The 27,611-nt window shown below is 40.0% G+C and overlaps 1 protein-coding gene across 1 annotated transcript in view; it reads right to left on the reverse strand.

Annotated features, from left to right (window-relative positions):
- Window positions 1-517: 517 nt before the first annotated feature.
- Window positions 518-27,611, reverse strand: part of LOC102871316 (serine protease 48-like) — a 75,507-nt gene continuing 48,413 nt past the window's right edge. Inside the window, exon 6 of the mRNA XM_006884503.1 lies at window positions 518-601. Coding sequence (XP_006884565.1) covers window positions 518-601 — 84 coding nt within the window. The remainder of the gene's footprint in view (window positions 602-27,611) is intronic.

The following is a 27,611-nucleotide window of genomic DNA, read 5'->3' on the forward strand; positions in this document are numbered from 1 at the left end:
CAAGTAAACCCTCAGTATACTTCTTTAAAAACCTTCTCTTTGTCTTCCAATATGCTTTTTTTCTTGACTCCCTAGAAGTTATTTAATGTGTGTGCACAATACTTACACATAAAGGGGGAAAGGGACACTGCATAAGCACACATTGCTTGACTCAGAAATACAAGTAGTGGTAAGACTTCTGGTAAGACGTCAGATTCAGTTGAGTGGTACCGACCGACTCTTATACAATGTTGACAATTCAAAGGCATTATTGTTTAGAAATGCATAGTTAAGAACAAAGAATGCTGTGCAATGACAGCTTTATTTCTTTGCTGTTCCCATTCCAACGCCTAGAAGACACTTTGAGGATCAAGAAAGTAAAAAAAAAATCTCAGATGCCTTTAGTGACATCATCCAGGGTTCTCAGTGACTCTCCTGTGAGCTCCCTGTCCCTGGCCTTGCTCTCCAAGCACTCCCTTTCTCAGCCTTGTCCTCAGCTGGAAGCTTCAGCTGTCCTGCCTGCTCTCCTGCCATCATTTTAGACCCACAAGGCACAGGAAGGCCTCAGGAGACCCAGAGAGATCAGTCCACTTAGGAACAGGAAGTCAGAGAAGTTAAAATACTTAGAACCCCAAACCTCGGCTTTTCAGATGGTATCATTAGTCTGCTTGTGGAAGTAGATCACACCAGTGTAGACTCCAGGAAGTTATTTACCACATTCTACCCTCTAGCTTATGATTCCTATTTGGATATACACATTGCCTCTGTAACATGCCGGAAGCCCTCCAGAAACACCATAAAGAACAGAGGAAGGTCATAAGGACAGAGAAAGGGGACCATGAAGAAGAGAGAGACAAGGGTCAGAAGGGAAGGAGAGTTGTTCCTTAGATCCAGCAGTGAAGCCCACTGAGATGCAAAATCCTATTTGGAGCTGGGTTGCCCCCTGCGATATGGAGAGTCCCTGGCAAATGTAAAATCATATTGAGATTCTAAAATCATAAACCTGAACTTAGCTGACTATACTAGTAGTTTAAAAATGGTCCTGAGCAATACAATTCTTTTTGCCCATATATACTGAAAAAAAAAATGGGCATCACACTTAGTGTTGGAAGTTGAAAGATATTATTCTTATTTATAGAAAGTGGATAGTTAACAAGAACAAATTACTTACAGAAAACAACAGAAACACTTGAAGGTGACTGGTCCTCTCTCCCCTTTCTGAGCACCCCGTTTAACATTGTAGAGGAGGTGCACTTTTATGTCTAAAAAGGAATCTTTTCACCCTTCCCAAATCACCACATTCTTGTACGTGTTAGGTGTTAAGGGAGCTTTGGCAGCTTAGAGGTAAGGAGCAGTGCTGCCATTCCAAAGGCATGTGGTTCGCATCCACCAGCTGGTCTGCAGGGAAAGAAAAGCAATCTCCTCCTTGGCTATTTACTGCCTCTGTAAACTTGCTGGAGGGTTATGTGTTAGGAAGCTCTAGTGGTCTAAGTCCGCAGGGAGTTGTGCTCCAAAGGCTGCATCTTTCTGGTGATTTGAATCTGCCAGCGGCTCTGTGAGAGCAAGATGGACAATCTCCTTTACAGCTTCTAAAATCTGATGGCAGGTCAGCCATGAGACTGCTCTTACTAAATGGCAATGAGAGGTGAAAGATTAAGTGCCGCGGGGCAGGCACACCACACACCAAGTGTCAGTAGGGGGTCTCCCTCTTTCTCTCTCTCTCTCTCTCAGAGCAAGCGTAGCATCATCTCAGGTAAAGGTGATGTAACTGTGCTTGTTTTTCCTCTGGCTTTTCTTGATGGGGCCCATTCCCTGTGCTTACATGTGCATGCCTTGGTGAACCGGACGACTCTGAGCCAATATTAGGTGTAGGCTGATAATACAGAGGCTTTCAAGGCACAGCTTTGATGGGCAGCCCATGTGCTGTATGTGCCCCTGCTTCAGGAAGCCCCTTCTGGGCCCCTCTGTTTACATTGGTAGCTGCTAACGCAGGCCACTTTGGCCTCCTTGCTGTCACTTTCTCTTTTCATGAGTCTGCCGCCATGGTGGACACTTGGCATTTCTCAAACGAAAAGATATTAAAAACCAATAAAGAGGAAACTATTCTAAGAAAAAGAGAAAAAATGTTACTGGTGAAAAGTATAACAATAGAAATTAAATAACTCATCTTTTGAAATTTGTAAATCAGAATTTTAAAACAGTGTTAGTACTGTATTCAACAAATGTAAATGAAATATATGCTTATAGAGCACAGATAGGGATCTTGGCATATATAGAAAAAATGTTTATATGAAACTAAATGGACATTTTAGAACTTAGAAAAAATTAACAATTAAAAAAAAATGAAAATGTATGGTAGAGGAACATAACAGCAAACAAAAAAACCACCCCAAACTCCACCTAACAGTGAGTTGATTCTGACCTATGTGATGTAATGGGCAGAATGGAACTACCCCATAGAGCGTTTCCAAGGCTGTAGTCTTTATGGACTTAAATGCCTTCTCTTTTTCCCATGAAGTGACTAGTGGATTCAATTAATTAGATTAATTCCATCTAATTAGCAGTCAGTTTTTTAACCACTGTGCCATCATAGGAAAGACATACTGGTTTGGAATCTTCTGTCATCAATTTAGAACCAATTCAGAGATGATCTTCTAACAGTTTTCTGAGGGTATAACTCTCATGAGAGGAGATTGCTCATTCTTCTCCCAAATTGCTGCTGGTGGATTTGAATTATCAGAGAAGGTGCTGCCTTTGGGTTCCTAGTGCAGTTCCCTCCTGTGCCATGAGAGCTCTTTCATTTGAATAGGGGAAAAGGCTTATTACAAAGGTTGTTGTTGTTGTTAATTGCCTTCGAGTTGAGCATGACTCGTAGTGACCCTGTGAACAAAAGGCTTGAAGCCCCTCTACAACTATCTACATTTATCAAAGTTCATAGGGTTTCTGGAGGCATGCAGTATAGAAAGTGGATGCCACAATATCAAAAAGGTATAGCTTATAAGTGTTTGCTTTTAATCATAAGGAGAGAAGAAAGATAGGAGGCAAAATAATATTTGAAGAAAATGTGATGCAAAATACATGGCTTTGACTCTGTGAGACAACACTCCCAAACAGCTGGGTGTCTTGTTGGTATCTGGTTCTCTGCTGAGGCTTCTGTTACTCTTGTGTAGATACTATTCTGAATGGTGCAAGAATCTTTGGTCCCAAGGGACGCATGCTGCTTCCTCTTCCTTGTTGGTGTTGAAATTTCCCATTTTCTTTTTGCTGAAACCATTCAATTTAATCCTACTAAAATGGTGAGAATCGCCAATCCCCTTGTGGATAGACTAACATGCCATATTTGTATCACCCCGCCCATCCATGTGGCAAAGTCAAAGTCAATGTCTAGGAAAGTCTTTTTGAATACTAAACCCTGATACAACGGCTGAAAATTAAAAGGTTCATGGTTCAAATCCACCAACTGCTTCTCAGGAGAAAGATGAGCTTTCCTCCTGTGCAGTTTATAGTCTCTGAAAACCTACTTGAGCATCAACTATTGAGAATCAATGTGAACTCTATGACACATAGCAACAATAATGGTTAAAATAGATACTTGAAGACAGATAAATTTAATAGGTTGAATTGATTTTAGTGCAAATACTTGCCGTGGTAGTGGTATGCCCCTAACCATGAAAGTTCTGAAGTAAATATATAATTGCAAAGTATAAAATATCCTTTCTCACTTGTATTTTTTTTTTGAGGAGGTGCACCTTAGTCTTTAAAGCACTTCCAAGTGGTCTTTCGTAGCAGATTTACTGAAAGCAATACATTATTTGGTGACTGTTGCCTCCATAGATGATGATTGTGTCTACAAGTAAAATTAAGTGATTGGTAATTCAATTGTATTACCATCTATTCTAGTATTGCATATTGGCCCAATGAAGCTTTTTGTTTTATGATAGATGTGATCCATAGTGAAAGCTGTATTTTTTTAAAATTTAATTTCATTTCATTGTTTTTTGTATGTGTATCATCAAATCAGATCTGACAGGTATAGGAGGAGATTGCCACTCCTTCTCCAGCAGAGCATCTGGTGGATTCAAACCACGTACCTCTGGGATTGCAGTGCAACTTCTTGCCACTAGGCCACGAGAGCTCCCCTTCCCACCTGTATTTTTATGTTTCCCTTCATCCAGTCACCCAATAAATTGGAATTGCCAAATCTATTCTGATATTGGGGAGCAGATGGTCCTGATAATGGACGTGAAGGTGACTCAAGAGTGCAGTTTCAACAAAGCAGTGTTGGCAGTTTTTCCTCTGGTTGGGATGGGATGATGATATAGTGCTATAAACCCTTCATTTGAATAATCTGCATCAACTGATCCCAGCCACATCGTGGATTTAAGGAAAGTCCAGGTCTTGAGTGGAAGAAAAGAAAGTAAAACGTGTTTGTGTGTTACAGCTGGATCAGAACAAGCTAGCAAGTCTTATAGTTTCTGTCGATCAAGATCAGATCTTGGCTGTTGCTTCTGACTCAGAGTCTGAGCAGGCTGTAGTCATGAACCTTATCTCATCTCAAGGCTTCACCAGGGATAATCTGTATCCAGAATCGCTGATGTGGCACTTTTTTTATTTTCTTATATAACTCTTTTTTTTCTTCTTGTGTCCTGTCAAGTTGGATCCAGCTGGCACAGAAGCAGATTGCCCCGCCTTCTCCAGTGGAGCATCAGGTGGATTCAAACCGTGCGCCTTTGGGATTGTAGCACAGATCTTTCTGTGACTCACTGGCTGTTGGCTGTTCCTTGCCGTGCAGGCCTTGTCATGGTGCTAACTTACCACAGGGCAGCAGTGACTGGGAGAGAGCCCCCGGGAGTGTTTATGACCTAGAGAAGCTTAGATCAAATCCTCTGAATAAACTTGCAGGTGATTTGATAAAAAAATGAGAAAAGCATTTAGCACAGTTCCTTCTCCATAATTTCTTAATTTTTTTTTTCTAATCTCTCTACCCTAGCCCTAAAAAAAACCTCCTAGTGGTAGAGTTAAAGATGACCTGGGGATGCTTTTGCTTTGCCTGTGTTACCCCTGTCATTTATCTGTTGTTTCATACACCGAGTCGTTATTGAGAACTGTCTTCACAGAATAGAACTTGATGCTTTTAAGCGATGTGCTGCCGTCAGTATCCCCCTCTAACTGACCAGGGAACCCCCACAGATCATAGCCCACACTTAGGCTGACCATCCAAGGCCAGTGTCCCTCAACCCCTGGCCACCCACATGTGATTTGTGTATACATGTCTCCCACACACTAGAGAAAAAGGAGAGAGGGCGAAATTTGGTAATCAGAGAGCTTTGGTCCCATCTTTCCAAACCCAAAAGTTCAATTCCTTGTGACATCGTGTGTTACAACAGAGTAGAACTGTGTCATAGGGGTTTTTTTAATCTATAATTTTAATGGAAGCAGATTGATAGGTCTTTGATCTGTTCGTTGTTGGATGTATTTGAACTAATAACCTTTTGATTAGTAGTCCAGTGCAAACCACTTGTGCCAGCAGGGACCTCCTATCTTCCAGTCCATTTCTTTGCATCCATTCCACATCCAGACCTTCCTTCCTTGCATTCGTACCCCATCCTGTTCCAAACCCAAGTATCCTCCTGGTCTCAAATTTAAACCACTCACCAGAGTGTAGATCGTTTTCTTTTGGAGAAGAGTGCCTTGAGGAAGATCCTAAGAAAGAAAGACTGGTTGTTATTACATAATAACAACAACACATCCTGTGTCTTCCCTGTACATTGAAGCTCCCTGTGCATTTGTTTTCTTCAGTGTGGTGGCAACATTAAAAAAATGTCAACACAGCAGAATGGACTTTGTTAATTATAGACTCACTAATTTCTTTTGTAACATGGATGGAACATAATTTATCTGTTGCTTTTTTGGGCCATGGTTGCCATCAGAAAAAAAGTATCAGGTCTGGTAGGGTATAAATAAAATGATGTCCTCGTTTGCTTTTGAAGTTTATAAGCCGGAGACTTTTGTGCTCTTCCTTTAGTTAAATTAGCATTTTACAAAATTTGTATTTTCTTCCTCTTTGTTACTTTTTTTTAAAACTCTCAGCCTTCTTTAAAAAGCTGCTCAGCTTTTTTTAAATCACTTTTGGGGTTGGAGGGGAAAGAACAGGTTTATATCTAAAAGGAATTAAGGAATGAATTGAGTTTTTACTTGTGTCCTTCTCTTCCTGGAATGTTTTTTCTGAATCTTAGCTAACTTACCTCCACCTTCTTCAATTGTTTGTTCATGTGACTCTTTAACTTCTTTAACTTTTGTATTTAAAATTATGTCTGTCGTGTCACCTGACCTTGCTACCCTGTACCTTCCTTCCTTTCAGGTGGCATGATGAGTAAGTGCTTGCCTGCAGACAGAAAAGGTGTTGATTTAGTTGGACCCAGGTGCTCAGTGGCAGAAAGACCTGGCAATCTGCTCTCATAGAAATTACAGCCCAGACCACCCTCTCTGAGTTCACTGTTAGCGGAAAATATCAACCTGATAGCACCTAATGATAATGTGTGTTAAAATGTATGTATTTATAGGTGCTTTGATTACTGTTTGTCTCTAATTTTTAAAATTAATACTAGATTCAGTCTAAAAGTAGGTACAGTGGGTAGAATGCTCTATTACTACCTCTAAGGACATCAGGGTGAACCCACCAGCTGCTCCACGGGAGAAAACACTTGGCAGTCTGCTCCCTTCAGGATAACAGTGTGGTTAGCACTGTGGACCAGTTCTCCTCAGTCCTGCAGAATTTCTGAGTCACAAACAACTTGACAGAATCAGAGTCAAAAACATATCCAGCCATGACCCTTGGAATGCTGCCTGGCTTATAGTGGTTCTCAAGACTATTTCAGGCCAACATACTCAGAAGTAACATTCAGTCAATGAAGTGTAATGTTATTCTGCAGATGCCTTCTTGCTTACTTATTTTTTTTCCATTTTTAATCTTTATTTTGGTAAAATCTATGTAACATAACATTTCCAAATTTTTTACTTGCAAAATCCAGTAACACTGATTACATTCATCCTGTTGTGCAATCTCTCTACTGTTCATTTCTAAATTCTTTTATGACATTGAACAAAACTCTGAACCCCTTAAGCAATGGCCTTTTCCACTTTTCCCTCCCACATAGCCCTGGTAATAACCACGAGTGAACACTGATCTCTAAGCATTTGTCCTGGGTGTCTCTTACAAGTGGGATCATGTAACTCTTATCCTTCTCAGCCTGACTTAGTTAACTCGCATGTTCTCAGTGTTCACATCTGCAACAAAACTTAATTCCTCTTCATGGCTGAGTAATATTCTATCCGATGCCTTATTGATACTTGGTGCTTTCTTGAACTAGAATCCACCTCTCCCCACCTCACCTGCTTCTTGGAATCAGGTTCCCGGGGAGGAGCAGATTAGAAAGCCCATGGAACCGGGAAGGAAGGGCTGGCTTCTCCTTCTAGTTGGATCCTCTTCTTTTTCACGGCTTCTCTCCTTCAGTCTTACTCAATCCGCTGCCAGATACTGAGAGACCAGATTCGAGAAGTCACTTAGCATCTGGGGAGAGTGCTGGGTCCTGAGGGCACCTCCTGCTGTTCTGAAAGAGCCTGGTATCTGGATGTCTTCTTGTGCATAAGGGATAAAGCTATACACAGTGGGAGAAGGTGGGTACAGAGTCCGCTGTCTCAGGCAGATATAAGAGGTGCAGGGAGACCAAAGCCCAATATCTAACAGGAGACTGAAAATGGGTGAGATCCTTCCAGGATAAAAAATGAATGGAACCTGTAGTAGTAGTTGTTATGTGCCTTCAAGTCTACTATAACTTACAGCAACCCGATGAACAATGGCTCCAAACCCTGCCCGGTCCTTAGCCAGTCTCACTGCCTCTGATATACTAGACGCATTGCCACAGTAACTGTGACAATCCATCTTATCTAGGATCTTCCCTCTCCTGCGCAGTCCCTCCACCCTTCCAAGCATGATCTCCTTCTCCAAGGACCGGTTCCTCCTGGCAGCACAACCAAAGTACATGAGACGGAACTTTAGCATCTTTGCCTCCAAGGAGCAGCTTCGTTTCACCCTCTCCAGGACAGACCATTTCTTTTGTTAGCAGTCTATGGAATGTTCAGTACTCTTCTCCAGCACCACAACTCAAAGGCATCGATTCTTCTTCTGTCATCCTTATTCATTGTCCAGCTTTCAAGTGCCTAGCAAGCAATTGAGAAGACCATGGTGTGGACCAGGCATACCTTAGTCTCTTGACTGACACCATTGCTCTTTAGTACTTTGGAGAGGTCACTGACAGCAGCTTTTCCCCATGCAACTCGTCTTTCTATTTTCTGACTGCTGGTGCCAAGATACTGCTTGTGGAGCTGAGCAAGATGAACTTGTTAGCAACTTCAGTCTTTTCTCCATCTGTCATTTTGCTGCCTATTGGTCCAGGGGTGAGGATTTTTGTCTTTTTGATGTTGAGATTCAGTCCATATTGAAGGCTGCAGTCCATGATTTTCTATGGCAAACACTTCAGGTCTTCCTCAGTTTGATGAGCAAGGTTGTATCATCAGCATAATGCAGACTGTTGATGAATCTTCCTTCACATTCTTCTTCATAAAGTACAGTCTCTCAAAAGATCTGTTTAGGATATAGATAGAAATGGTATGGAGAAAGATATATCCCTGACATCCTCCTTTCTTGGTTTTGAACCATGCAGTGTTCCCTTGCTCTCTTTGGACAACAGCTTCTTGGTGTAGGTATAGAATTCATATGAGTACAATTAAGTGCCCTGGGGTTCCCATTCTTCTCAATGTTAGCCATAAACTGTTGTCACCTACTGAGTCAAACACCTTTGCATAGTTGATAAAGCACAAATAGACAGACTTCTGGTACTCTCTGCTTTTGGCCAAAATCTATTTGACATGCCAGTGATATCACTAGTGCCATCCCTAAGCCCAGCTTGTATTTTTGGCAATTCTCTGTGTTTTAGTCTAATCTTCAGCAAGGTTTTTCTTGCATGTGGTATTAGTGATATTGTTCGATAATGGTCACATTTTGTTGGATCACCATTTTTGGGAATGGGAATAAATATATATCCCTTCCAGACAGTTGTCCAGGTAGCTGTCCTCCAGATTTCTTGGCAATAGCGCCTGATAATTTTCCCTGATAATTTTTGTTTGGTGTTTTGTTTTGTTCATCCCCCCCATTCCCATCATAATTGTTTTATTAGTGACAGAATACATTGTAAATCAGATTTCCTGAGAAAGGCTCTGTCATAGATTTTTTTTAAAATAAAATTTTTATTTAAACTGGTTTATTTACAAAGTTCATATACATTGTTTTTCACACCAGATCTTTCCCATTTCCCTGACTCACCCCTCCCTCCACCCATCAAATTGTGTGACCTTACGTCTATTATAGATGTTGAGTGCAGAAAGGAGGCGAGGTCAGTGGTCTCAGGATCTACACCTTGAAGAGAGAGAGGGAGATGGGAAATCAGGTTTGGACAGAAGGGGAGTTGAATTGCAATGAATTTGTAGCTGAGTCTCAGCCAACCCACAGATTGGCCATGAGCTGAGCCAGCCTTTCAGTGATATCTTGCAGTGAGGCAAGAAGATGGGCCCGTGGCTGTGCGTACAGTTGGATGCAGGCATTGCTGTGGTCCAGGAGAACTCTCAGCAGCTGAGAATCCCATCTGTTAAGGGACACAGCATTTCATTCTTAAAGGGGATCTTCTGGCACCCCACATTATCCATTAAATGATCCTTTTCTATCCCTTTTGTTTCTCTATACAAGTTGTCTATAGGCCACTCGATCTGTGGGGAAAGAGTCCTGGTAGGCAGTGTGTAAATACTTGGCTGCTAACAAAAATGTTGGTGGCCTGAACCGCCCAATGGCTTAAGGGAAAAAGACCTGGAGATCTTCTTCCAAAAAGATTCAATTCAGCAGCACAGTCCATTGCCATCGAGTCTGGGTTTTCAGAGGCTGTGCGTCACACAGGAGGAGACTGCCCATCTGTCTTCCGAGGAGCAGCCGTGCATTCGAACCACCAGAGAGGTACTACTTTGGGGTTAGTGCCTTTATGGACTGGTCCACTACAGCCCCCTTCCATACACATCACAGCAGCTTAGAAGGTCCTGTGGGGCAGCCCTCTGTCACATGGAATTGCAGTGAGTCCTAATCAGCTAAACAGCACCCAGCAACAACAGGCCTGTGGAGGTGGAATTCTGTGAGCTATTCAAGAACGTTATTATTCTCTTGTAGCTTAAAATGTTGGGAGGCTTGGAAGAAACACATGAATAGTTAAAAAGTTACAGCTGATCAGAAAACAAAGCTGTTTTGTTAAGGTTTATTTGCTCCAAATCAACAGAGATTCACTTAATGTAGCTGGAACAGATAGAGGATTATCTTAATGAAACTGATAGAATAGTAGGAGTCCCTGGGTGATACAAAATGGGAGATTTTTCTCCCAGGGGAACCTCTGAAGAAAAGTCTAGCACTCTTCTTCCAAAGCATGAGCTGTGAAAACTCTATGGAGCTGAGTTCAACTTTGCATGTGTAGGTCACCAGGTGCTGAAAATTGACTTGATGACAGTTTTGTGGAGCAATAAGGTGGACAAGGTAACAGACATTTGGGGCTGTCATAGATGCCACTTGGAGACCAGAGCTGGAAGGGAACCCTGCATCTGGGGAGGCTTGTGAGTGCTCATGGTGGAGTTCTTCCCTGTGATCCTCTGCCATGTTGATTTGGAATTGACTCATAGCTGACTCTAGAGTTTTCAGAGGCTGTAAACTGCATAATAGGAGATGGCACATCTGTCTTCAGCAGAGTGGCTGGATGATTTGAACTGCTTGCCTTTGGTTTGGCAGCACAACTCCTTACCACTAAACCACCTGTTTAAGGTTTTTTCCTATTTTCTATTCAAATTTCCAAGAAATCTTCATTTAGTACAGATAACCTTTTCTTGTAAAGCAGGCTTTGTGTCTTGTCACATAGCTTTGTGATTATAGTTTAATGACCTTTGCTTTATTAAGTGTCCTTGTGAAGGGAAGCCAGGATACAGAAATATGGCCATCTCTGCAGCAGGGAGGGAACTCTAGTGGTGCTTAATACCAGAAACTCTACAAGGGAAAAAGAAAGAAAAAGACCTGAGGTTCAGATCCATTGTTCATAGGGTCACTATGAGTCATAGTCAACTCCATGGCATCTCACAGCAACACTTTGTTTCTGTAAAGACTGTAGTCTAGAAAATCCCATGGTCCAGTTCTGCTCTGTCCAGTAGTGTCACTCTAGTGTCACATCAGTGCACACAACAATTAACAAGGACTGTGTGGCTGGACAAGGCGCTGGGTTTGAAGTATCTCATTATGTAATATAAGGATATCTACCTTTTAAAATACACACATGATTTTAAATGTGAAAGCTTGAGAAAAAATATTGATTCCTCTTTTGCTTGTTTACTGATTGCCACACTAGATTTTCTATCTTGCTTATGTTTTCTAAGTCCACTTGTCTTCATTTTTTTCCTTTTTGACGTGGATTAAAATATTTTTAACTTTTTATTTGAATGAAAGTTTAAAAACCAGATTAAATTTTTTAAATTACTTTTAATGAAAGTTTACAGAGACTTAGGGTTCCCAGTCATTCCAGCCTTTCTCTTCACTCTACCTAGTATGTTTCTATTGTATTTTTGGGGATTAAAATCTCATACTACTTGATGTACCTTAGATATCTCTATATCTGTATCTGTCTATCTCTATATCTCAATCTCATACTACTGTTAATGTACCTTAGATATATCTATATCTCTATATCTATTATGGTAAAATAGTAAAGACAGATTTATTAGAAAGTCACATTCCTAAACAGACGGATCTCTCCCCTTGAAAGGAAATATGGAGGAGAGGCCTTCGCTTATATTTGTAATGGTTCTTGTTTTATTTGTATATTTTAAGGTGCCCTAGTAGTTTAGTAGGCTAAACATTAATCAACATTTGAATCCGCAAGCGGTTTTGAGGGAGAAAGATGAGGCAGTGTATTCCAGCCAACTTTTCTGATCTCACTAAGGAACTGTTCTAAACTGCTCTCCACATAGGGTTGCTGTGAGTCGGAACCAGCTTGAAGGCAGTGGGGTTTTTTATTTGTATTTTTTTGTGTTTACACATTCACTTCTTGTTATGTAACTGTACTTTTAAAAAAAAATCATTGTAGAATAACTCTAGTATTTTCACTTATTCTTTTTGAAATGAATATTGCAACCTGTGTTTTTCTCTTCTTTCAATTGTATTGATGTCATAACCGTCCATGTGAATAGTTCATTTAATTTGTAGTATTCACGGGCAATTTAACTTTTTCAGAATTTTTTAAAGTGTGGTTTTTTTAAAAATACCAGCCTCTGTCAGAAATTTGTTTTCAAGACAAATTTAAAGTTCTTAGTGATTTTGCAAAGACTCCAGAGTCTCAGTCCATGTCTTTTTGTTGACTCAGCTCAGGAACAGAAATTTGACAGGACCCTTTCCCTCTGAGGAGATGTAACTGTCCCACGTATCTGGACTTGCAAACCCCTGAGCACATCTGAAGATCTGGATTTACATTCTTTAAATTTAACCTGCATGATTAGCAGGACTGCTACAGAACCATTCTTCATTCTATCACTAAAAGGTATCTTAGTTGTGATCATTGTTAAATTTAGTTGGAAATGAACTCTATTTGAAGTAGTCAAGGCACCAGCTCCCTTCTCTGAAAATAAGTAAATAAAAACAAAAATAGTTACCCTGTGTTTCCTACTGAAATGATCATTTCAGAGTATTATGACAAAATATACTTAATTGATGAGAGAATTCCAGTTTCTAAAGGTAGCTAAGCCGATAGAATAAGGAATTCATTGTTGGCAGCCTGTAATACAATCATTCAGGCACTGATTTTAAGTAGTTGAGAGCCTCAAGGAGAGGTCCATGGAGGGACCAGGCTTTTACTGTCTAATCCCTCTGATCAGTCTTTGCATTACTAAAAGTGGGGAAAGCCAGATCTTACTTAGCGTGTCGCGGTTGTGACATAGTGTGAAGTCTGCAGTACTTCCTGGCAGCTATTGTGTCAGGCTGAATCTTGTAAATTGTAGCCCAACCTGAATCTCCAAAATCATTTGGAAATAAGAATATCTAGCAGTCTGGCAGCAAATAGCTAAGCTGGAGAACATTGCTTTGTAAATTGGATGACAATGTTGCTCCTTATGTTAAGAGGGACTATTTTTGTCACTTTAACTCTGCACCATGGATTCTGAAGTTACTGATAAGTTGATTCTTATTTTTCTTTCCAGGCAGCTCTCTGCAAAAAAAAGTACTATGCAGATGCCATAGGACTCTCTATGTCATTCTCTGCAGAGTAACCCTTTTGGGTAGGGCTCCCATGCCTGTTTAACTTTGAGGCATATGACAAGTATATACCTAGCTACCTGTCAAACCTTCTTGCCCTGTCTACTGTACAGATGGCAGATCTTGTACTCACATGACTACTGGCCTGGCTTAGGGAGATCTTGTGGGCATAGGACTGCTTTGAGATTTCTCAAAATTCGAAAAGGTAAAATTGATCAAAGGACAGTTGTGTTTCCATGATAGAATTTGTGCCCTTCAAATGCTGCCGTCGTTCATCTGTCAGTGGAAGCTCATTTGTTATGGTCTTGTTGAGTATTTTGCAGAGCTGCCAGACTACAATAAACTAGAAAGAAAAATCCTAGAGCTAATTTCCAAAATTAGGGAGCTCTGGTGGCCTAACTGGTAAGGAGCTGGGCTGCAGTCCCAAAGACACGCAGTTTAAATCCATCAACTGGTCTGCCAGAGAAACCCACTGGAGGGTCACCTACGGGTCAGTTCTGACTCAGTAGTACACCACAACAACAATTTCCAAAAAACACCCAATTAAAACTCTACTGATAATGTTTCAATAAAATGTGCAAGGAGCTGGAGTTGGAAAATCAAAAGGGCTGAACCCATTCAGCATTTCTTAAGCTCAAGGAACTGAAGAACAAATTCAAACCTCGAGTTGCTATATAATCAAGGATGCTTTAGGCAGAATACTAAGTGATCCAGGAAATACTAAAAGAAAATGGAAAGAATTTACCAAGTCACTGTATCAAAAGGAATTGGCAGACACAGAAGAATTTCATGAAATAACATATGAGCAAAAGCCTATGGTGAGGAAGGAAGATGTTCAAGCTGCTTTAAAGGAAATAGCAAAAAATAAGGCCCCAGGAACACATGGGATACCAGTTGACATATTTCAGCTAACAGATGTGCCCTGGACGTGCTCACCAAGTTCTGCCAAGAAATCTGGAGAACAACCACTTGGCCAACTGACTGGAAGAGATCTATATTTGTTCCCATTCCAAAGAAAGGTGACCCAACAGAGTGTGGAAACTACAGAACAATCTCATTGATTTCACATGCAAGCAAGATTCTACTGAAGATTATCCAGAAATGACTGGAACAGCACATCAGTAGAGAACTGCCAGAAGTCCAGGCTGGGTTTCGAAGGGTTCGTGGTACTAGGGATATTGTAGCTGATGTTAGATGTATCTTAGCTGAAAGCAGGGAATACCAGAAAAATGTCTATCTGTGTTTCATTGATTATGCAAAGGTTTTTGACTATGTGATCATACCAAACTGTGGCTGACTCTGAGAAGAATGGGAATCCCAGAACACTTGATCGTTCTAAAGTGAAACCTATACTTGGACCAAGAGGCAGTCGTCAGAACAGAGCAGGGAAAACTGCATGGTTCAAAACTGGGAAAGGTGTACGCCAGGGATGTGTCCTGTCTCCATTCCTTTTCAACCTGTATGCAGAACAGATTATCCGAGAGGTTGGGCTCTATGAGGAGAAGTGTGGTGTCAGGATTGGTGGAAGATCTATTCACAATCTGCGTTTTGCAGATGACACAACCCTGCTTGCTGAAACTGAGGAGGACCTGAAATGCTTGCTTCAGAAGGTCAAGGACTGCAGCCTTTAATATGGATTGAGGCTCAATCTCAAGAAGACAAAAATTCTCACCCCTGGACCAGTTGGCAGCATCAGGATGGATGGTGAAGAGATTGAGATTGTTAACAACTTTAGTCTGCTTGGCTCCACGGTCAACACTCTCATCACCAGCAGCCAGAAAATTTAAAAAAAGTGTATTGCGATGGGAAAGTCTGCTGTTAGGGACCTCTCCAGGGTACTGAAGAGCAATGGTGTCACTCTGGAGACTAATGTGTGTCTGATACAGGCTATGGTCTTTGCAATCACTTGTTATGCATCAGAGAGTTGGACAAGGACTAGGGAGGATAAAATAAGAATTGATGCCTTTGAGCTATGGTGCTGGAGAAGAGTATTGAATGTACCATGGACTGTCAAGAAAACAAACAGATTCATCCTGGAGAGGGTTAAACCAGGCTGCTCCTTGGAGGCAAGGATTCTGGGGCTTCGTCTGACATTGTTTGGACATGTTGTAAGGAGGGACAGGTCCTTGGAAAGGAACATCATTCTTGGGAGGGTGGAGGGACAGCACAAGAGGGGAAGACCCTCTATGAGGTGGATTGATACGGTGACTGGGATAATCGGGATGGGTGTGTCAGAGGCAGTGCGATGGCACAGGATAGAGCAGGGTTTAGGGCTGTTGTACATAGGGTCACTATGAGTTGCAAGCGACTCGACGGCACATAACAACAACAACATGAATTTTAGTATATGTATAGATTCATGTAACCACTGTATTAATGATACGGAATAGTTCTATCTTAAAAATGATTTTGGGGGGAAAAATTTTCTTATTTTGGAAAATTTCTATTCCCAACGCCCTTATACCCATCACCTTTGGCAACCACTGATATGTTCTCAGTATCTATAATTTTTTCCTTTTTTGAGTATTTTCTAAATAGACTCATAAAATATGTAATTCAACACAGTTCCTTGTAGATTCACTGATATTGTTACATTTATCATCAACTGGGATCTTTTTTCCATTTGAGTAGTATTCCATTGTATGGATATACTATAGTTTGTTCATTGAAATATATTTAGATTGTTATGGTTCAGAGTAATTATGAATACAGCTGCTGCAAATATCCATGTACAGATTTCTAGGTAAACATAAATGGGGTTTCTGCCTCCTCTTTGTTTAAATGTACCAAACTGTTGCAGTCGGAACTTCATGCCATAATTTGTTTTCAGCTTTTGATAGAGTACATTGTTACTACTGTTACATCTTTCATTTTAGTGGAATAAAATTGTGTTTTCCTTCTGTGATAAATTTCTGCCTTACTAGATTCTCAGTTTCATAGATCTTATTAGATCTGTATTTAGGTTTGCTGAGGCCTAGTGTATGTTTAACTTTTAGACTAAACTGCTTCCCAGAGTGTCCCTTTTTACTTCCCCCTCAGCAGAGTAGGAGAATTTCACTTGGCCCACGTCCTCATTAGCACTTAATGTTGCCAGATTGTTTTGCTTCTGTATATTTTGTAGATAGTCTAATAGATAAGCAGTAAACTTCATTGCTGTCTGATTTTAATTTCTTTAATTGATAATGATATTCAGGGAGCACTGGTTGTCTAATAGGTAGAAAGTTGTGTGGTTAACTCAAAGGTGGTACTTTATACAAATTAATGGTTTTTAATATATTCACAGATAGGTGCAACCTGAATCTCAGTTTTAGAACATTCTCATCAACTCAGAATACACTCAGTACTGTTGAGCAAAAACCACTGTTTCAATCACTCCTCAACATTCAGGTCTAAGCAACATGTTGTTGTTGTTAAGTGTCATCGAGTCGTAGGCAATTCATAGCAACCCTGTGAATGAAAGACCTGAACACTTGTATAACTTTCATCGTTTCTCCAAGTTCATAGTGTTTCTGGAGGCAAGATATTTCAGAAGTGGATGCCACTTCTGTTTCAAAGCTTGTTTTAATGAGACAGCTCCACAGATAGCTCCACCAAACACTGTCCACCATGGATAACCATTATCACATTTGACACTTAAGTGTCACAGTGTTTAGCATCACAGCAACCATGAGTTACCTCTGTACAGCAAGTGGACAGACCAGTGCTATACCACTTAGAAGAATGTTTGACCAAAAACAATTAAAACCAGACCTGAGGGCTGCAGATTAAAATCACCCAACTACTCACATAATTTTTGTCTTTATAGATTTCTCTTATTCTGGACTTTGATGTTAATAGAATCTTGCATCTTTCCATGATTGGGCCTCAGTGACTGGCTTCTTTCTCTTAGCATAATATTTTTAGTACTTTACTTTTTTGTTGCCATTTTTTTTAATTTTCCATCCACCCACTATTTATTTATTTATTTTACAATTTTTGGGTTTCCATTCCTTCACTGTTGTAGAGCATTTAATTTATTTCCACCTTTCAGCTATTATTAATGATGCTGCAGTGAACATTTGTGAGGGTATTTTGTGAGCATGTGTTTTTGTTTGTCTCAATTTTTCTAGGAATGGAATTGCTGAGCCATATGAGTTTTGCCTAAATTTAGCATCTTGAGGAACATGTAGACTGTTTTCCAAAGTGCCATTTCATTTTACATTCCCACCAGCAATGTGTGAGTTTGTAATTTCTCCATATCCCCATTGCCACTTGTTGTTATCTGAGTCTTCGATGCTATGATGTGCTACCTAATCATGGTTTCTATTTGTATTTAATGACTAATAATATTAATGTTGTCTTTAATGTGCTTAATGGACATTTATATATCTTCCTTGAAGAAATATTTACTTAGATCCTTTGCTCACTTCTTAATGGGATTATTTATCGTTTTATTATTGAATTGCAAACATTCATTATATATCCTACATAAAAGTTTCTGCTTATGCATATCATTTGCAAGTTATTTCTCCTATTCTGTGAGCTATTGATATTTTTCCTCACATTCTTGTTGGTATCCTTTGGAGCCCCCCAATTTTTTTCTCTCATTTTTGTTTTATTTATTAATTTTTTTGGGTTTTTTGTGTGTGTACCATCAAATCAGATCTGACTGGTACAGGAGGAGATTGCTCCTCCTTCAGCAGAGCATCTGATGGATTCGAACTGCGTGCCTCTGGGGTTGTAGTGCAGCTTCTTGCCACTAGGCCACCACAGCTCCCCAACCCCAAAATTTTTTAATCTTGAGAGTCCACTATACTTGTTCTTTGCTTTGTTTCTCATGCTTTTGCTGTCATACAAAGAATCTTTTGCCATATTCCGCATTATGGATTTTTTTTGCCTCTGTATTTTCTTCTGTGAGCCTCATAGTTTAGGCACTTAAATTTATGTCTCTGTTTCTTTTAAGAATAATTATATCTGAAGGTTTATACTTCTTTAGTTCTTAAGAGTGGCAACCCTATGAAGAGTAGAGGAACACAGATATAAGAATGGCAAAGAGAAAGTAATTTTATTGCACTATTTTTCTCATGCTCGCTCTGGTGGCCTCGTGGCAAGTAGCTGCACTACAATCTCGAAGACATGCAGTTCAATTCCACCAGAAGCTCTGTGAAGGAAGGATGGGCAATCTCCTCCTGTGAGGTTAACTGCCTCAGAAAACCCGCTGGATGGTCAGCTATGGGTTGATTCTGACTCTATAGTACTCAACAACAACAATATTCTGATATAAGTTAGTCATGTACAAAAGTCATGGTTAAAAGGCTGGGAAATGGAATTTAGAAGAAAATGAAGTATGCCCCTTTGTATAGTACTGTTTGAGTTTTTGTAAGGAATATTTATTATTTTTGTAATATAAAGAAATAAATCTAAATGAAAAATAATGATAAATAATTGCTTGCTGGTATAGTGTATTTGTTTATTTGATGAGATTAAAAAAACCCATACAACACAACACTATTTTTCCCAAGATGAGTGACTTTAATGATTATAGTAAATGTTGTCCTTTGGATAAAAGAAATGACTGCTAAATTGTTTGATAAAATGATAGTAGGAAGACGATGCATAATTGCATCCTCTGAAGATTGTTTTTCAAAATTCTCGGTAATTTATCATTTTTGTTCACCTGGTAAGTCTTATGACTTCCATTTGTTTTTTGGAAAGGCACAATCACTTGATAAGAATATTCTCATTTATTACCAAACTGCTGAAAGTTACTTTATAAAATCAAAAGCAACCTTTGCCCTGGTTTCTTCTTGTTTTCTCTCTCATGTTGTATCTCCATCATTTGTAAAAGGAGTTTGTAAACACAGCCATGCTCATTTGTTTAAATGTATCTCTATCTCTATCTCTATCTCTATCTCTATCTCTATCTCTATCTCTATCTCTATCTCTATCTATCTATACCTATACCCATACCCATACCTATATCTCTGTCTCTATCTCTATATCTATCTCTATCTCTATCTATATCTATAACTGAATTAATACTGAAATGACAGGATAATCACGTTAGAGACTTCATGGCCTTCAGATCCTAAAAAGTGTACTGTCTGACCCTTTACATGGAAAGTTTGCTGATTGCCAACTGTCAGTTTTAAGCAAAGACTCAAAATCTTTTGTTCTCATTTGAGAGTATTCTGACTTACTATATATATATACCTTTTCCTTCTTTTTTCCCACATGAGTCTGCTTCTCAGCAGATGTTGTTCTTTGTTAGACTTCTGTATCCATAATATTTTGTTATTTCGCAGTGACCACAAACACCTCCTTGAGCCCAGTGTCTTATAAGAGTGGTAGTCAACTGGTGACTTCGAATTCAGCATCACCCATATTCATTTTGAGATCCTGAATGGAGGAGCGTCCCCTGTCTAGGATAAAGGAGGGATAACAAAGCCCGCTACAGCAGTTAAAGCTTCTGCTCAGAAGTGGTGGATATCACTTCTGTTCACATTTCACTGGCCAGAGGAAATCTCCTGGCTAACTGATTGCCAGTGGCCAGGAAAGTGTAATCTTTCTGCAGGGAGGGCCTGAAAGTCTCTTGCCGCCTTGAGAGGCTGAATAATCCTTGGTTCCTGTCACCTAGAGAGGCTGAGTAATCTTAGGGAGAGCAGTGAGCCACTGAGAGCAATAATGCCACTTTGCTCACGCTCTTTGGAAAGAATTGTTAGATTGTGAAGGCTGAAACTAATGGTTAAAGACTTGATTGTAGGTTTCTTTGTGTATTTTACTTGTTGATGAATTCTCTGTAACTTTTGTTACTGAGTGCCATCAAGTGACTTGTGGCTCACAGCAGTCCTATAAGCCCTTGCCCTAGCTTGCTCCATTGCCACTATCTCTACCATGTCGAGGCTCATTGTTGTAGTCTCTGTGTCATTTTATCTTGACAGAGTCAAGAGCTACCTACACACGAGGTGAATTTTAGAAAACCTGGTGATTGGCTAATTAGAAAGAAGTAGTCATGGTGCAGTGGAAAGTCCTGCACCACATCCAAGTGTTTGACTTGGACCACTTGGTGATGCCATTCAGTGAGATACAAAACCTTGGATGAAACAGGTTGGTATTAAAATCAGTAAGCTAAAGAAATCAAGGCTCTTGTGTAGCTCTTAACTCTGTTCTCTCCATCCTCATTGCCACCACATGAAGTAGGCTGCCATCCTTCACCCTTCATGACAGCTTTATAACTGAATTCCTGTTTTCTGATTTCTCTGCGATTGCATCCAAGAAAGTGATTTTTTTAATATGCAAACTGATGATATTATTCCCCTTCACTAAACTCAGGTGAGTAGTGAGAGGATATCAAGATTATTATCCATGAAGAATTCAGAGATCATTACAAGACCATTGACTTGGTCTTTGAAAGAGAAGAGGAGGACTGAGAAGGATGTCGGAAAAGACTCTGAATGTTGCAGTAGAACGCCGAGAAACTAAAGCAAAGAAATGAGGAAGTTAAGGTGCTGAACAGAAAATTTCAAAGGGCAGCATGGGAAGACAAAGCAAAGTACTATTTAAAATGTGCAGAGAGCTGAAATTGGAAAATCTAAAGGGATGGTAGCATTACTTAAGCTGAAGGAACTGAAAAACAGATTCAAGCCTCAAGTAGCAATAGTTAAGGATGCTATGGGCAGAATATTGAGTGACCCAGAAACATCAAAAAGAAGATAGGAGTATACAGAGTCACTATAATGAAAAGAATTGGCTGACACAGAAGTTTCATGAAACAATATATGATCAAGAGGCAGTGGTGATGAAGGAGGAAGTTCAAGCTGCTCTGAAGGAATTGGCAAAAAACAAGGTGCCAGGAATTGACAGAATACCAGCTGACATATTTCAGCAAACAGATGCTGCTCTAGATGTGCTCAGCTGGTTGTGCCAAGAAATCTGGAGGACAACCACCTGGCCAACTGACCATTCATAAAAAAAGGTGATCTGACAGAGTGTAGAAATTATTGAAAAATTCCACTAATACCACATATAAGCAAAATCCTACTGAAGATCATTAAAAATGATTGGAACATAAGGAACTCTGGTGGCTAATAGCAAGAAGCAGCACTGCAATCCCGAAGGTGCGTGGTTAGAATACACCAGATGCTCCACTGGAGAAGGAGGGACAGTCTCTTCCTTTGCAGGCTGGGAACAGTACATTGACAGGGAACTACCAGAAGTACAAGCTGGGTGTAGAAGAGACCATGACACCAGGGATATTATGTTCAGGTGGATCTTGGCTGAAAACAGAGTGTACCAGAGGAATGTCTGTCTCTGTTACATTGACTTTGCAAAGACATTTTGCAAGACATTTGATTGTGTAGATCACAAAAAATTGTGGCTAACCTTTAGAAGAATGGGAATCCTGGACACTTGATTGTGCTTATGCGAAACCTATACTTAGACAAGGACGCAGTAATTGGTATAGTGAAGGAAACATTTAATGTTTCAAAGGTAGGAAAGGAGTACATCAAGAATGCATCTTATCTGCATACCTTTTCAATCTATATGCAAAACAGAACATCCAGGCGGTTGGGCTCAATGAAGAGGGCATGTGGCATCAGGATTGGATGAAGACTCATGAACATCCTGCATTATGCAGACGATACTACCTTGCTTGCTTAAGCTGAGGAGGATCTGAAGCATTTGCTGCAGAAAGCCAATAGCTACAATCTTCAGCCCTGTAATCCCAGAGGTGAGTGGTTTGAATCCACCAAAATCTCTGCTGGAAACAGAGGGGCAGTCTCCTCCTGTACCAATCAGATCTGATTTGACGGTACACACACCTAATAATAATAATAATAATCCCCCCAAAAAACCAAACTGCAATCTTCAGTATGGATTGAAGCTTAACACCAGCAAAACAAAGATTTGTATCACTGGGCAAATTGACAGCATCATATTGATGGAGACTAGATTGAGATTGTTAATAATTTCTGCTTGCTTGGCTCCACAATCAGTACTCTAGGCACCAGAAGTCAGGAAGTAAAGACGAGTTGCATTAGGAAAATCTGCTGTCAGAGATCTCACAAGAGTGCTAAAGAGTAGTGATGTCAGTCTAGAGACTAAGGGGTACTTGATTCACAAGTTTTTGCTCTGTATGAGAGAGCTGGACAGTGACTAAAGATGACAGAAGAAGAATTGATGCCTTTGAGTTGTAATGTTAGAGAAGAGTATTGAACACACCATGGGCCACCAAGAAAACAGGTCTCTCTTGTAGAGGGTGATACTAAGTTGCTCTTTAGAGGCAAGGATTTAGAATGTCTATCTCACATACTTTGGGCATGTTGTCAGAAGGTACCAGTCTCTAGAGAAGGACATCATGCTTGGAAAGGTGGAGAGACAGTGCAGGAGAGATGGATTGATACAGTAACTGGGGTCATGGGAGTAGGTATGTTGGAGACAGTGAGATTGGCTGAGTATAGAGCAGAGTTCAGAACTCTTGTACACAGGGTTGCTGTGAGTCATAGTAGACTAGGTGGCACATAAACAACATCATCAACAACAAAATCATTTGATGGCATTTACATTCTACCCTCACCTTAAAGCTACTGTTTCTATACATAACCTTTCATCTTTTCTTGCTTCCCCTCCCCACCCCTTTGCTCCATTTCCATCCTTTTGTTATTCGTTTACTTCTATGGCTGTAAAAATCTAATCTTTGTTTTAGAATAATTCCTTTTCTAGAGTTCTACTTTATGAACTTATACAGTATTTAGGAGAACTTTCTCAGTTGTAGGGACTTAATATTTGATTAAAAATATTTTGGGAAGCTGACTGCATACATGATCAAGTATAGACGGGGCAGGGTGCTTGCTCTCCGCCGGGAGCTGGATGGATTCTACCGCTTGTGAGGCTTTGGCTTAGCCGGAGGCTGCCCACTGGGCTCAGAGGGAAGCTAGTTGACATTAATTTTGTTTTACTTTCCTTGTGACCTGTTTTTAACATTTTTTAAATGCACCCAGTTTGAGACTAGTCACTTATTGGACACCTTTAAGTAGGTTAACATATCTTTTCTAATCTTATACCAACTTAGCAGCCTTTGCACCAAAAATAAGAAACAGTAGTGCATTTCCCTCTGAGTACTTTGTCCTGGAGGCCTTTCATGTTAGTTCTGTTTCAGGAGTAGAAATAACTTCATTGAAGTCGGAGGGGGAGAGGAGATTTCTCCTAAAATCTGGACACTTGCTTTTGAAGATGCTCCAGTGATTTAATTTTTAACACCAGAATGTTTTCATTATTTAAAATTCATTGACACACAATTTCTTTAATCAACCAATTGATATCCTTTTAATCTTGAAGAGCAATATAGAATTCTTAATAAAGTCTCTTTCTTTCAAATATATTTCAACTCTAAAGCTGTACAGTTGTCATCAGAGCTTTCTCTTTGCAAAAACTAATTTTAAAAAGCAAGGTTAATTTAAAAAAAGTATTAAAAGCAAAACCAAAACAATTGAGTACGTACTTTGTAAAATCAGTGTGTGAGGAGAGAAGGTAGAGGTGGGTAGGGTGATTACACTGGAATTAGGTCAAGGAGCCATGGTAAGAAGCTGCTCTGCAATCCCAAAGGTGTGTGGTTCAAATCTATCAGCTGCTCTGAGGGAGAAGTATAGGCAGTCTCCTTCTATGCAATTTATTACTTCTGTAAACCTGCTGGAGGTTCATCTGTGGGTTGGGACTGACTCTGTGGCACTCAACACAACTTGTTAGATCACAGTAATTGTCACCAAGTCAGAACTGGCGTATAGCTGACCTTTCATAAAATTTCCAAGGTTGTAATACTTGCTGGAAGAGATTGCTTATCTTTCTCTCTTAGAGCTCAGGTAGAGTCCAACTTCGAGGGAGGCTCTGCTTTTCAGCTAGCAGTGCAGCTTTCCGTGGACTGTGCCACAAGACCTTACCTTGTTGTTATGTGCTGTGGAGTCACCTGCGACTCATAGCGACCCGAACAGCCCTGAAACCTGCTCTATCCTGTGCCAACCTTATTGTCTCTGACACACCTACCCCCATTACCCCAGTCACTGAATCAATCCATCTCATCGAGGGTCTCCCTTTCTCTGTCTCTCCACCCTTCCAAGCATCATGTCCCTCTCCAAGGACCGGTTCCTCCTTGCAACATACTCAGAGTATATCAGGTGAAGCCTCAGAATCCTTGCCTTCAAGGAGCAGCCTGGGTTCACCCTCTCTAGGATGAACCTATTTGTTCTCTTGACAGTCCATGGTATTAGGTCCACCTAAATTATCCAGAAAATCTCCATATCTCAAGATTCGTACTTAATTATATCTGTGTAGTCCTTTTCCCCCGCCCCATTTTTTCCAAACTTTTAAAAATTTAAATAAAATTTTTATTTTAGACTGGTTTACTTAAAAAGTTTATATACATTGTTTTCCATACTGGATCTTTCCCATTTCCTTTACACACCACTTCCTACACCCATCAATTGTGCAGTCCTATGATTAACCCCTTTCCCCACTCCTGCCTATCCTCACCCCTCTATTCCTACCCTCTCCCCCCCTTGGATCTTGATGAAAATTCTACAATAATGGTCTTATATTGTATTTGTCCTTATAGGACTGATTTATTTCACTCAGCATAATGCTCTCCAGTCCCTTCCAAGTTAGATAATAATTTACAAAATCATTGCTCCTGCATGCTGCATAGTATTCCATTGTGTGAATGTACCATAATTTCTCAATCAATTCTTATGCTTAAACATTGGGATGTTTCCATGTTCTTGTGATGATGGGGAATAATACTGCTATGAACATTGATGTACAAGTCTCCATTTGTACCTCAGTTCTCATTTTCTCAGGGTATATTCCAAGCTTTGGATCATGTGGAATTTCTATGTTCAGCTTTCTGAGGAAACACCAAACTGCCTTCTAGAGTGGTTGTACCATTTTACAATCCCACCAAGAATTTAAAAGAGTTCCTTTCTTGCCACATCCTCTCCAAAATTTATTACTTGTTTTCCTGTTAAACTTTGTCCCTGTTACAGGGGTGAGATGGTATCTCATTGTGGATTTGATTTGCATTTTTCTTATTACCAGTGATTTTGAGCATTTCTTCATTTGTCTATTGGCCATTTAAATATCTTCCTCTGTGAAACTTTTTTCCATGTCTTTTGTCCATTTTGTAATGTGTTAGCAGTCTTTTTCTTGTGGAGGCCCTGTAAGATTCTGTAAACTTTTAATATGAGACCATTGTCTGAGATGGTATTGCCAAAGTGTTTTTCCCCAGTCAGTAGGTTTTCTTTTCACTTTGCTGGAAAATGCTTTTGATGTGCACAGGGATTCAATCTTTAGAAGGTGCCATTCATCAATTTTATCCTCTTCAGAGTGTACATTTCTGCCTGTATTTGGCAGTCTCTTTATTCTGGACACTAGGGCTTCTAAGCTTGATCCTAGTTTGTCTCTCATGAACTTTATGGTTTTTAGTTTTACTCCCAAGTCTCTGATATACCTTGAGTTGATTTTTTTGTGTATGGTGTGAGGTATGGATCCTGTTTCAGCTTTCTGCAGGTAGCAGTCCAGTTTTGCCAGCACTATTTGTTGAAGAGGTTATCATTTCCCCATTTGATAGGTTTTACTTCCTTGTTGTATATCAGTTGGCCATAGATAGTCACACCTATTTCTGAGTTCTCAATTCTGTCCCATTAGTCTATGTGCCTGTCATTGTACCAGTACCATGCTGTTTTGGTGAGTACTGCTATGTAGTAGGTTTTGAGGTCAGAGAGTACTATGCCTCCCACTTCATTTTTGTTTTTCAGAAATGCTTTGCTTATTTGGGGTCTCTTTCCTCTCCAACTTGACAGTTTATCTTTTGATCTCTTTGAAAAATGAATTTACTATCTGTATTGGGATTGCATTGAACATGTAAATTGCTTTTGGTAGGGTTATCATTTTCACAATATTGAATCTTCGTGTCTATGAACAGGGAACATTTTCCCATTTCTTTAGGTCTTTTATTGTGCCTCTCAGAAATATTCTATAGTTTTCTTTGTACAGGTCTTTTGTATCTCTAGTTACATTCATTCCCAAGTATCTCAATTTGTGGTGGCTATTGTAACTTGTATTGCTTTCTTGGTTTTCTTCTCTGAGTTCTCTTTGTTGCTTTAGAGAAATCCTACTGATTTTTGCATATTGATCTTACATCCTGCCGCTCTACTAAACTGGCCTACTAGCTCTAACTGTTTTTTTGTTGAGTCCTTGGGGCTTTCTGTGTCCATGCATAGTCTCTTTTAACATGAAAGCAAATATATTTGCAGAGTTTAAGAATTGGGATGTAGGGTTCTTAGGGGACCATTATTCAGTCTTTGATTTAGTTTGATAATCTGGCAAACATGCTGCTCTTTCAGTTTTCCTCATTTAAGTCATTGATGCTACTGCTCTCACTTAAGATAATTGATTGGCCCTGGCTGGAACAGTCTGCTCAAACACAACAACAGTGTCTCCACATTGCATGGATTGCACTGAACAGACAGACACATGTAAAGGCTTGTTGGCCAAGCTCTCTAGATCTTTGTAGACTCTGGATCCTGCATCTGACTCTTGTCATCTAACTTCAGTTCTTGGTGCTAGAACCATATTGGGTTGTTGGGAATTTTGGGACTCATCAACTTCTGCAGTCAATGAGACAGCAGCCTTCAGTTTGGTCTGCCCATTGGGGTTCTATGACCCCTGAAGCAATATGAGCCAAGAGACGGCTCCAGTCAATTTACGCAGCAAGGACTTGGGACATGCCTATCTCCACAACTGTATGCTGTTTCCTTTAACTTCATTCCCTGTGTGTAGGTTTCTTGTCTCCCCTCCGCTCCCCTCCACTCCTTCCCCTCCCCTCCCCTCTTTCAACATACGCACACACACACACACACACACACACACACACATGCCATGAGTTTTCCTTCTCTGGAGAACCCAACCTAAAGTAAATGTCTTTCAGAAATTTAACTAATGTGGGATTTGTAAAGGTCAAGTTTTACAAATAAAAGCACACACTTAGGCTGCTAAAATTCCAGCCAGCAATTTTTCACCCCTAAGAATGGGGGGAAATAGTTATACATTGAATTAGTCGCAGATCTCCTCTTCATGTGACAGATAGATTATTTCAAGTAATTACTCATTTTCCTTTATTTCACCAAATTGTAAAGTCACCAAAATACATGCAAAAAATGAAATTACTAAAATTTGGAAGCTATATTTTGATATATTATTAATAGTATTCTCTTTCCTCAACCAG

This window comes from Elephantulus edwardii, unplaced genomic scaffold (assembly GCF_000299155.1).
Source record: "Elephantulus edwardii isolate Elephantulus edwardi_28Jun2011 unplaced genomic scaffold, EleEdw1.0 scaffold00034, whole genome shotgun sequence".
Taxonomy (NCBI): Eukaryota; Metazoa; Chordata; class Mammalia; order Macroscelidea; family Macroscelididae; genus Elephantulus; species Elephantulus edwardii.